The sequence below is a fragment of the Thalassophryne amazonica genome, chromosome 15 (assembly GCF_902500255.1).
Source record: "Thalassophryne amazonica chromosome 15, fThaAma1.1, whole genome shotgun sequence".
Lineage (NCBI taxonomy): Eukaryota > Metazoa > Chordata > Actinopteri > Batrachoidiformes > Batrachoididae > Thalassophryne > Thalassophryne amazonica.
The window spans coordinates 24993536-25006253 of NC_047117.1; the positions used below are offsets into that span (position 1 = coordinate 24993536).

Sequence of the window (12718 nt, forward strand, 5' to 3'; positions counted from 1 at the left end):
AGAGCTGCATGAGGAGACGGGCGGGGAGAGAGAGCATGACGCAGGAAGAGAAAAAGGAAATTAGGAGCTAGAACAGTAGCAGAGGAACAAAGAGGGTCAGAATAACAGATGAGTTGGGGGGGGTGAGACACTAACTTGTCCTGCAGCTGCTGGAGGATGTCGTCCTTCTCCCGGAGCTGGCCTCGTAGGGTTTTGTTTGCCGTCACCTGCCTTGTGACCTCAGCACTTGCAGTCTGATGGGATGAGAAACAGTGTGTATGTGTGTGTGTTTTATAATGTGTTTGATGGTGTAAAGCAGGAAAAGAAGCAGCTTTCATGACACAGCTGATGACAGGTCAGGCACAGAGTGCTTCCTCATTATGGATACAGCAGGAGGCAAAGATGCTAAAAGAGGTTAAGAGAAAAACAGCATTTTAAAAAGTGGATACAGGGAATTATTTGGAAAAATAGTAATTGTGGTATTTCATCTCTGTCTCAGTGAATAGAAAAATCTGGAAAAAAAAAAAAACACAGTTCCTATTACGCATGTTTACCAGAACAATAAAACAAATTTTGACAATGGATTTTTTATTAGATCTTTATCTTTTAAATGCATTTCACATTAACAGCAACTGCTCAGTGTCCCACATTTGTGGACGTTTAATGCCACTAATGATGCCTAAACTTAATCTGAACAGGATACAGGTGAGGTTTTTATGAGCTGTATCACTTTGAGTCTTTAGTCTACTTTTAGATCATTATTACTAGAGACATATGGCTCATTGTCATAACACTGATGGATATTCAAACATGCATATTTGCTTCAGAATAAAGGGCCTGAAGTCTCTTGTGGAAGCTGTGCCCGTGCTGTAGCGTTTTTGACAACGTGCTCTCGCAGCACATCCCTTAGTTCTCCCTTTTGCTGTCACCTGACATGACTTCATTTGTTGTGTGCAATGACAGCACCAATCTGTTCAGTGACACTGACGAGCTGGCTGCAAAGAGCATGATGATACCATGGTACTGCTTACACCTCATTCCCTACGATGCAAGGGTTCTGTTCCGCAAAAAGATCAAATGATATTAAATGCTAATTTGTGTTAAAATCATGCGCAACGTCAGGTAATGCTATGTGGAAACTGAACGGATCCAGAGACTCAGAGTTTATGGGCTGTTCATATAGAAGGTGACTGAAAAATACTGATGTCTGATAAAATGCCGAGAACAGACATATTTTCATTAAATCATAATTGAGTGTTTGCTAAAAAAAAAGAACCTAATTTGAGCGTCACAGCTTTACAGAGAAATACAACAGAGCATAAATGTTCACATTCTTGCTGCATTTTGAACCCCCCCACATGTATACGCATACAACAGTGATGGAACAATTAGAATTTCAGCCAAACTGCATTAATAATAATAATTATCCAAATATCGTCTACAGTCTGTTTCAAATAACTAGTTAAGTATTTTATTTTTATAGCTACAATGTTCAATTTACAGACAATGTAATGTACAGTAAATTGGGCACCATGGTGGCTTAGTGGTTAGCATGGTTGCCTCACAGCAAGAAGGTTGTGGGATCGCTTCCCACCTAGGGCCTTCCTGTGTTGAGTTTGCATGTTCTCCCCGTGTGGGTTCCCTCCAGATGCTCTGGCTTCCTCCCACATTCAGACATGGAGGTTCCGTGAACTGGAAACTTTAAACTGACCGTAGGTGTGCATACAGGTGTGAATGTGTTTGTCTGTCTATATATGGCCCTGCGACAGATTGGGGTCCTGTACACGGTGTACCCTGCTTTACGTCCAGTGACTGCTGGGATAGGCTCCAGCTTTAAGACTTTAGCTAAAGAAAAACAAATCAATCCCTGAGATGTCCATGTAGTTCACTGTGTTAATGGTGTGTTATCATGTTGTTGTTACAAAGTTGTTGTTTTTTTAAAGATAATTTAGAGTTTCACTAGTTTACTATATATGATGCTATTCATTTTTTTTGTCAAAATTAGTTGTCCACTAATGGACTAATGGTACTCGACTCGTCGATGAATGATTTCAATTCATTGTTCTAACCGTGGGCAGCACAGTGGCTTCTTGGTCAGTACTGTTGCTTCACAGCAAGAAGGTCCTGGGTTCGCTTCCCACCTGGTCTTTTCTGTGTGGAGTTTGCATGGGTTACTTCTGGGTACTTTGACTTCCTCCCACTTCCAAACACATGCAGGTGAATTCGTGACTATAAAGGAATGTGTTAGTCTGTCTATATGGTCCAACGCTGTGACAGGCTCCGCCTCCTGTACAATGACTGTTGGGATAGGCTCCCAGGTGATCCTTGACTGGAATAAGCCAGTACAAAAACAAATAAAAAAAAAATATCAGTTAATGAATGAATGTCCCACCCCAAGAAAATTGAATTAATCACAGAGAACTCATACTTTACTTTTACTTTTGATGACGAGATCCAACACCAAGTCAAGTGGGCAGGAACTACCTTCGGCTGGCTTCATACCCACATTTTCAACAACAGAGACCTTCACCATGAATCAAAAATCCTCATCTACAAAGCTGTTGTCATGCCAACCCTGTTGTATAGATCTGAGACCTGGACAACCTACAGCTGCCACTTGAAGACTCTCGAGTGATTCCACCAATGCTGCCTGAGGTGTATTCTCCGCATCAGGTGGTAAGACTACCGTACCAAAATCAGCATCCTGGCTGAAGCCAAATAAGAGAGCATTGAGGGTGTCATCATGAAGAGCCAGCTTTGTGTGGGTCACGTCGTTAGCATGGATGACAGCCGACTTATCAGGCAGATGTTCTAGCTGAGCATAGGAAAATGGTCCAGAGGAGAGCAAAAGAAACGCTACCTCCTAAACCTCCCAGACCCCCTGATACACAACCTCAAGAACTGATCCATCAACTGGAAGACTTCGGAAGAACAAGCGAGGGACCGAGCCAGCTGGCAAGCACTGATCCACACAAGAATTTAAGACTTCAAAAACATGCAGACGAACAACACAGAGGAGAAGAGGAAAGAGAGAGAACAAGATCCTGACTGGCAGAAGGTTCCCACAGCAACCATATGCAGTATCTGTCAAAAACAGCACGTGACAAGACTGGGCCTGTTCGGTCATCTCCACGTCCACCATCCTGTCAAGGAATCAATCAAAGACAACCTTCCTCACAACCAAGGGATTGCTACCAGCACAATGACTTTACTTTAATGTGTTGGTGTCATGTTTTGAAATTCTAGTTCAAGTGTGTTGTCATTTCGGCTGCTCCCGTTTTGTTCAGGGTCGCCACAGCGGATACAGCCAGATCCACACTGGGATTTCGCACAAGTTTTATGCCGGATGCCCTTCCTGACGCAACTCCAGTTTTACCTGGAGAAACACACACAGAGCCGCAGGTGTTCCAAGAGGTCTCCCATCCAAGTACTAACTAGATACCGCACTGCTTAGCTCCAGAGATCTGACAGGATCAGGCTGACACAGAGCAGACCGGCTCCGTAGTTCTAGTTTAAGTAAATTTCAAATTCTGTTGGTCATACTGGATGTTATTAATTTATTGTCAAAATTAAATAGACTCGAGGTTCCAGACTTGTTGTCTAATGGTCATCCCAACCCTAATATTTTAATTCATGCAGTTCGTCAAAATTGTCAGTTTTGCCAAATATTGAATTTTTCCCAGTCTTTATTCATTCCTTATACCCCTGTCACACTAGGGGCCGAATGAGGCAGAATGAAAATTCGACCCACATTCGGGAGGTGTCGAGGTTCATTCGCGACCGTCGGACAGCATTCAACGTGCAGTCCAAACAGTCGGGCAGAGTCCTGCGGGTGCCCGAAATGTTTTGCTCATGTTAAAAACATTTGGGGGTTTGGGGGTGCAGTTGAAGTGGAAAAATATTGAACAGCAGTCAAAGTGCTGTCTGACCACAGTCTGAGTGCATTCTAAACAATTGGATGGTGTGAAAACGGCATTCGTGACATTCTGATTGCGTTCGGGGGGAAGTTCGGCGTGTTTGCACCACGTCAAACCCTGGCCAAATGTCCCGAATGTGCCTGAATGCACCACGAGTGCAACTCGAGCGCTGCTGAAATATATTCTGCCGAACCGCAATAGTATGGCTTGTAAGTGCATTCTTATTCTTACTGCATTCTGACAGCTGTCCAGGTACTCTCACAGTGTACCACCTACATTTGTACTGCATTTGGAGGCTCATGAATTTTGGTTTTTTTTTACATTCCGCCTGATTCGGCTTGGCTCGTGCTCATTTGTACTAAGTGCGATGGGGCCCTTAAGATGTATACAATAAGACGAATCATGAAATAAAATCATTAGCTCTGGTGTCTGATCCCCACTTAACAACACTAACCTTTAGTTTTGTTTGAAGTCGTCTGACTTCAGCTTCTAGAACCTGGGTTGCAGGGTTATCTGGAGTGGACATGGATCCACCCTGACAGGAACATTCTGCACATATCAGTGCTGTTGATGAAGTCTGCTGAGGAATCGTGACTTGCCTCCACTGTTCTCGCTCCACCTCCAGTATCTTTTTCTGCCATTTCACATCGCTCAGGTCAGAGGTTAGCTTCTGCAGATTGACCGACAGATAGAATTGCTGGGCCAGGGTATTGGTGGTAACACAGTCACTTTGTTTTATTTGTGATAGTGAGTGTTAAAAAGTACTGGGAAACACCTGTAAGTTACACTGCTGTGTGTATCCACATTAAAAAAAAAATCACTATGATGGTATCCTTAGACATAATTATCTATTTTATGTTCAATTCATAAACCTGTAATTAATGCAGTGACACAATAAACCTAATACCCCTGAAATACTGCATGTCATACCCCAAACACTGTGATGAACAAAACACACTTTTATGCTAATTAGGAGACAGATGCTGCTGCTGCTGAGCCAATAAGGCCTAATTCTTACTGTGATTGGCATGCATAATAAAGCCATTCTGCAGAACCAGGGAGCACTCTGGGACACAGGGAGTTCAGCATTCGGTGAGTGGTTGGGCTTAGTGAGATAAATGATAATAGAAGTAGCTGATTATGTAAAATGTTCAGCGTATCAATGATTCTAAAAATTAACATCTGAGGTGCTTTAAAGCATGTGCATGAGGCTTAAAAAAAAAAGATGTTGCATGCTTAATAAGAACAAGCAGGGCCAAAACCCGTCTGTGTAGTCAGTTCAATACTGCCACAATTAACTGATCTGGTTTTGGTATCATATCAAACATCATGCATGGTTAATGGCACAAATAGACACGGATACGTCGAGATATGCACGGTACACATGGGGCAAATGCTGAAACACACACAGTCACACCAGCCAACCCACTTGAAACCACAGATTCCCACGGGTCTGCTCTCTACTCTGCATACATGGAGGTTATTGATATCTGGTTGCTGGCTGACACCTTTTAATAGAATCCCTCTTGTTTTAGGTTTCCTCTGCTCTGTAGAAGACATGCATGCCAAACCCCCAAAGACGGAGACAGAGAGAGTGAGAGGAAGAGAGATGGGGCGTTTGAGTGGAAACTGGGACTGTGGCTGCACAGGCAATGGTGCACGAATTAAGAGTGGCATTGATGACACTTCCTGTAAGACAGGCTTTGATTTCACAGCCCATTTTCAGTGCTGGTGAGAGATGACACTGACATGGACTGATACAGAGGGAGTCCATTAAGCTGAGAGAAAGGACACCTCTCACTCTCTCCCTCCACGTTGTTCCAAGTGATACCCAGTTAGTAGCAGGATGAATGCAAAGGGGGTCTGCTCAAATCTCTGCATGCTCCAGCACAAATAAGAAGTATTGACACAAACATACTTACCACACGCAATGTAGACAACACAAAGCAACCTCGTTAACAATGTGTGTCATCATACAAGTGAGGAATCATCAAAAGGAATGACAACAACAACTGCACACATGAGCAAAATGCAACAGTCAAGTTTTATGTACGCGTATCTTTCTGGACTGGATATTTGGTAGGTTTGCTGGTGCTCTGGGTCCTCAGTTGGGGGTACTTGATTAAAAGGTGTCTGGGTGGCATGGGCCACCTCCTGTGGAGCTGGAGATGACATGAGCCTAGTGCCACCTCAAACCACAGGGATGTGATCATGCCTGGGAGTGGCCGAGATCATGCCTTGGTGAGTAGTCCCAGATTGTGCATTGGCCCACTCTCTTCATATGGTTGTAGGTCCTGTCTAATGTTTGGACTGGTAGCAGCGTCCTATATTACATGATCACTATGCAGCTTCGCTTGTGCGTCCGTACGTTGGGTCCACCCTGTCCTGGTGTTGCTGGTCTGTGGTCATCTCAGACCTCCTGGCAGTGCATGGCACTGGTCCTGTTACTGTGCATGCGTTCTGTTGCAGGGGCATGTGTTCCCTGTACCATGTGGTGCTTGTCACGGCTGTGGGCACCCACAGTTTGGGGGCTTGGTGCCACCCTTGAAAAGTGTCAGCTACCTATTTTGTAAACACTACTCAGTCTAAAGCCCGAGGATCCCCACGGACAACACACTAGCAATTGTATAAGATTCAGCTGTTACTCACACGATACATAAAGGAGAGAGATGAGATGCCAACAGGTGTGAGTTTTTCTCAGTTAAAGCTGTATAAAGTGCATTGTTACTTTTGTGAGAAACTGATATTACATTACAAATGGAGCTCTGAGAAATCCCTCATTTCACATGCAGCCACTTCTATCAACAAACTGTAACCTCTGCCTCAGTAACAGTAGAGATAAGGTGACCAAGCCATCACTACCTCTTAATTAGTGTTAACAGTGGACTGTTGTCATGAGGGAGGGGAATCAGCCAAAGGCCAAAGTCATTTTTTGTACCAGGGTGTAAAGGTTGAAATTTTAACATGGGCCTCTGTGGGGAGTGACTTGCTTCGGGTTGCATCTCACTGGGCTGTGACTGTTTGCAACAAACTACGAACGGCATTCACGAGGGAGTGTCTCAAAATATTTGCGGAGGTTCTCAATTTCCTTGTGCGAGTCATAGGGCCTTGCTCTCGTGTCGCAGGGATTTTGAACAATTTAAGAAAATTTGCGTGACAAATTTTCTCTCAAAATAATCACAGTCATCTTAGGCATCTTGAACCTGTCTAGAACCCTTCTCAAATCAGAAAGCGCGGGCCTTTTTTTTTTTTATGATCAAAGAGGAACTGTGCTTCTGGAAACGTTGCAATCATGGCTGATTGAGCCCAGCAGCCGCAGCAAAGAGGTGCAGGATCCGCTCTGGGAGCATCTGGAAATAGCAAGGTGCACAACCCTGAGTTGTACCGCGTTGCGGGAAGTGGCTATTCCAGCACGTTGAGGAGCGCTTTGAGAGGATGCTGGAGCCTGTACAGTGGAGGATCACATACTGGTCATTCCCGAGGAGATCTCTATGCATGCCTCCTTCAACACTGGAGGAGAGGACAGTGGTTCTTGTGGGGACAAAATTAATGAAAACGCAGCTGCCTTTCCTTCAGTGTCACTCTTCTGGACAACATTCTGCAAGTCGGTGAGGCTGCTGCCACCAGAGAAAAAATCTTTTTTTTTTCTTCTGAAAAGTCTGCTCCATGGAGCGATGCTAGGCTTTTTTTTAAATTGTTATTTACAATTTTTAAAAAGCCTACAACTTTGCCTTCTGTGGCTACAGTCTGGGGTATTTCCACAGTCTCTTTTCACATAATAGCGCACTTTTTGTTTTTGCCCACAGTCATCCTGAGCACTCTGTTTGCAACTGTGTCATCAATTCAGTATGATTCCAAGTGAAAATTGGCGCTAATTCACATATTTTCTCACAAATTTGTATCACCTACTTCTCACCAACAGTCGCAGCCCATTGAGATAAATGGACTGCATTTATATAGCGCTTTTACATGTGCACAAGGCGCTTAAAGTGCTTTACACATCGATGCCTCACATTCACCCCAATGTGAGGCTGCTGCCATGCAAGGCACCCACTACCCACCGGGAGATACTACCCATCTAGAGCCAGCCTCATGTGGCCATTAAAGGAACTGCAGAATTTTTGCACTTCCACATTGGCTTCATTTTTTTAGAAAAAGAAGATGCTGCTTGTGCCGCACGGATGATTCACTCACTGTGGGACAGATAGAGCAGACAGCAGCAGCACAGTAAAACCCATCACCTGTCTTCAGAGCATATACTGTAGTCTTTTACATCAGATGTTTTAGGTTTTTTCTTTTTAAGGGCTGCATATGATCATAAACAGCATTTACCCGAAGGCTTTAAAATCTTACTGTACAAATTTGTGAATATAATGTGTAAGTGGGAGAATATTAACTAACGCAAATTAAAGTACGGACAAAAAAGAAGAAATAAAACTTAATAAAGGTAAGAAGCAAGTAAATACAAAAAAAAAAAAAAGGTAAGGACAGAATGACCTAGAGATCAGGAGACAGAGCAACACAAACAAGTTTCTGTGAAACTGCCATCCTACTCACATGATGGCCCCTGTGGAGGCCGCCCTAAGCCAATTACGCAGAGTTTTAGTCGGAGAGTTGGTCAGGACTGGCTGGAACATGTCCAAAGTGCAACACCTCTTGCCCTTTGCAGAGAGGGCAATGAGGCTTGGCTTTGGCCAGTCAGTCGGCCACAACTTTCTCCAGTGGAGTCGCATTAATACTGCAGAAGGAAGAGGAAACAAACAGGAAGACAACAATTCCCTGTCTGTCCCCTCATTCAGACTGTGGTGTGTGTGTGTGTGTGTGTGCATATATACACGTGCCTTTACGTCAGTCACTTTGAGCCTGAGAAAACTGACGCCTCTGTAGGAGCACAAGAGCCACTTCTTTTGCAACTTTAGCATGAGGGCTACACTCTGATCTGAGTACATATTCAATATGCTCAGTCTGTACTATAAACATACTTACACACCTAATCTTGCACCTGGTAGGCCTTTGCAAGCTGATGCTATGTCTGAATTCAACAACAGATATGTCCTACCAGTGGGCTTAATGACTGTGCCTGGGCACTAGTGTGTATTTGTGTGTGTGTGGTGGAGCAGCATGGAGCAGAGGCCCTGACAGGAAAGATAGTTTATGTGCCAAACTGCTTAGTGTTTTATTTACACTCTATACCACATATATGAGTTTCCTACCTGGAGGCAGGTGATAAATAACTAAACGTGTGTGGCAGTGGAGTCTAAAAAACAGTCGCTGTGTGTGTGTCTGTGCATGCATTTGGAGACAAACACCTGCTCGTGACACAAACCATTGGGGCAAACCGGCTTAGTGAAACATTCAGCACAGAGAGATGACAGCAGGGAGAGATTCGCCTCGTCTGGTGGTGCTGACCTCCACAGGTGGAGGCGGGCCTATTAAGCAGGAGAGGGACACAGGAGCTGCCCATGCTACACCCTCAGCCCCTGGCACTGACACAAAACCACTTGCCCATGCTTACAACTATCATCCCGCTTTCGTCATGTGTTGATTCGAGTTACCTGTGTGAGCTGCTTGCTGCAGTGGAGTTTCTCAGTGAGGGTGTGGAGCTGCGTCGTGAGCTCCTCGTTGGCCCTCCGCAGCTCTCTGGTTGAATGTACGGCATCGTTCCTGGCGCTTCGCAGGATGTCAACGTGGCGCTGTAGGGACTCCACGCGCTGCTGCAGAGTGGAGGAGGAGCGGCGCTGGGTCTTCACAAGCATCCTCTTCCTCCTCCGCCTCCTTTTCACTCCTCTCTTCCCTTGGTCCCTGGGCTCATGCTGTTTATCATCTAACAGGAGGAAGTACACGCAGGTGTCTCAGAGTTGACAACTACACACAAAAACTCCAAGTCCCTATTTAGAAGCTGCTGTTGAGAGTCAGCAGGTGTCTTTGTGCAAGTAAAAACTGAGAAACTAAGTGATTAAAATTATCCTTTTACAACAATTCAAGGTAGTAAAGTTTTGAAAGATGCTTGTTAACTTCCCACATACTTGTTTGTGATCGACAGCACACGCTTACATTGAGTTTTCCCTGCTGCAGTTAATAGTGGATTAGATTTTAGTAGTTTTTCATAGCTAAAAAAGGAATACTTTTTGTTACCTTGGATGAGAATATCGAGTTGCTTTCTGTTAGATTCCGCTGCCGGCGCTTCCGTGTTTGAAATCAGTGTAGACGTGTAGAACTAAAAGAGTAACGGGGGGGGAATCAAACAAACTGATGAAAAGTAGCTGTTTAATATAACACAAGCAGTTGACATGTTGTGCTTCCTGAACACAACTCATGATGACACCATGATCACAGGGCATGCTCAGTTTAACGCGACAAGACAAATCACCCAGCGCTTTAATAATTCACCTGAGCGCGCTCATCCGACTTTAACTTGAATGCTTCTGAGCGCGGATATTTCTTCTGACAGACGCTAGCGAATGCCGCCTTTGTTCAATCTGCCTGAAAAGCCTGATTCATTCACATGACGTCCGTGTCTGCGTATAGTCAATTGTGATCATGCGTGTGCATGTGTGACACCTCCCAACTGCGCGATCGTTTGCAGCAACATCAAAGAAGGCCCCCCTCCCAGCCCCACTCCCCCCCTTGCAGTGCTCCTTCCTCTCCCTGTTCCTTTGTATGGAGGTCAGGTAGGATTTGATCAGAGCCAGGTTTGATCACACAGAGCACACGGGGGAGAGAGCAGCCTTTTGCTTTGTGACACAGGAGACAAAGCACATAGCGGAGGTTAGGCCCATCATAGCAATAAGCCCAGGAGGAGCTGATCAGTGCATTTAGCAAATCTGGAGTGAAGAAGTTGAGGGGGATCTAAGTTTACAGGTCCTGAAATCTCCCTGGGTACATGCACAGGAACAACTCTTTCTTTCATTCCACCTTATATCTGGATCCCCTCCTGCCAAAAAGAAAGCCACACAATATCTTCTAAGTCCCCTCTCTCAATTTCTTTCCTGGAAGGACAGTGAGCGTCATGTTCTACTCAACAATGGTTTAGTGTGGACAAGCAGAACCTTCCAAGCCAACTGATTTCATGGTCTGAAGAGGAAAAACACAAGGAGCATCAAAGGGAACAGCTAGAAAAACTTTTATAACTGTAGAAACAATTAAAGTCTAAAGCATTTTTCCATATTGAAGATGCTCAAAGCACTCTTCCCCCCACACACACACACATGTTATCGTGCTGCCATGCAAGCACTCAACTGCACACCTGCACACCAGGAGCAACTTGCGGATAAAGGACCTCACCCAAGGGACCGTGGCAATTTTCATGTCTGACAGGAAATCGAAGAAAGAATCATAAGCTTTAACCTCATGACACCATTCCCCATATTCAGATGTTGCCACCTACCCACACATATGTTTTTCTAAATAAGCTCTGTGGTGTTTCCAACACAGGAAACAATTAAAGGATGAAGGCAAACCAACCTTTCTGCATCTATGTTGAGGCTTCCGTGCGGGCACACTGTTGAGACTGTCTGAGTACTCTTCATCGCTGGTGCTGTAGAGAAAGGTGAGGAGTTATTACTGGTCAGAAGTTGAACCAACAACCCTGGCTGTGAAAGTACCACCCTTGGACAAAAATCCAATTTACCTTTTATGGCTGATTTAGTTGACATCAAGCAAAAATATGTGCATTTTGCCCCCCCAAACTTCCAACAGAAAATCAATGTCCCATCCAATTTCTGAGCTGCAAGTGTAAATGTGAGTGTAAATTAAGTGAAAAGCTGCAGGGTCTGGTGCTGATAGTGAATGCATCAACATGTATGAGAGCGGCTGTGGCCTTCATTAGCCCTCTGTGTGTGACAGACGTGTGTGAGAGGCACGGCTGAGCGGAGCCAAGCAAAGTTGCAGCTGATGGACACACGGTAAGAGCTTCCTGAGACACACACACGCACACACACACAGGTTTATTGACAGTGACCTTTGACGTGAAGGTGGAAGCCAGTGACATTTACGCTGGCGGGTTTATTAAGGTGGGGCGTTGCAGAAGAGGTAAAGACCAGAGAGAGAGAAGATCTAACTGGAACGTGACAGGACTGGGGACTAGTTAGTCTTAAACGTGGGTTAAACCCAGCCTGGAAGAGGCAAAGGGACTGACAGAGGATCAACAGCTTTAAGGAAAGGGTTACACACACTGCATTTCATGAAACCTGTTAATGCATTACATACAATTGAGGAACTGAGAAATTTTTTTTTTCCTCAAATATGAACTCCAAATATATTATAAAGGCTGTGCAAGTCTAAATTCTGCAGAGTGCACACTCAAACGGAGAAGGAATGTCCTGTGATATAGTGAACTATGTCTGTTGTGACCACAGGAATGTTCTGCAGAATGTGCAGAAATGGATACAACAAATGAACCGAAATGGAATGTCTCAGGTGTTTTCCAACAAGACCATCAAAGCTACCGGGACATGAACTCACCAATGTTCACGGGAGGAGGCGTTTAATCACTTAGGGCACTCTACATATTGTGCAAGGAGTTGAAAAAAGCAAGCTGTGATGGCACTGAGGGTACACAAGGAGGCACTTGTTGTATTTGGCCATCTACTTTAATCAGTTGTATGAAGCCAGCTATATGCTACACAGACACAAAAATGTGACGAGACAGCACTGTATCACAGTAATACAGTGCCACATCAATGTAATGCTGGAGCATATTGCAGAAGAACCGCAGTACAACATACACTTTAAGCCTTGTTCCATGCACTGAAAGATGAGCATGAGCTGTGCAGCTTGGCCCATCTGTGGTCGATGCAGGGTTCTGATAAACATGTACAGGG

At 44.6% G+C, this 12718-nt stretch overlaps 1 protein-coding gene across 3 annotated transcripts in view; it reads right to left on the reverse strand.

Annotated features, from left to right (window-relative positions):
* The window catches only part of cntln (centlein, centrosomal protein), a 210402-nt gene that overhangs the window by 71470 nt on the left and 126214 nt on the right, over positions 1–12718 (reverse strand). For all 3 annotated transcript variants that reach the window (XM_034188398.1, XM_034188397.1, XM_034188396.1), the window contains 5 exons: positions 11361–11433; positions 10032–10113; positions 9452–9720; positions 4351–4566; positions 136–233 (listed from right to left, as the gene is read on the reverse strand). In XM_034188398.1, the coding sequence (XP_034044289.1) occupies positions 136–233; positions 4351–4566; positions 9452–9720; positions 10032–10113; positions 11361–11433 (738 nt within the window). The remainder of the gene's footprint in view (positions 1–135; positions 234–4350; positions 4567–9451; positions 9721–10031; positions 10114–11360; positions 11434–12718) is intronic.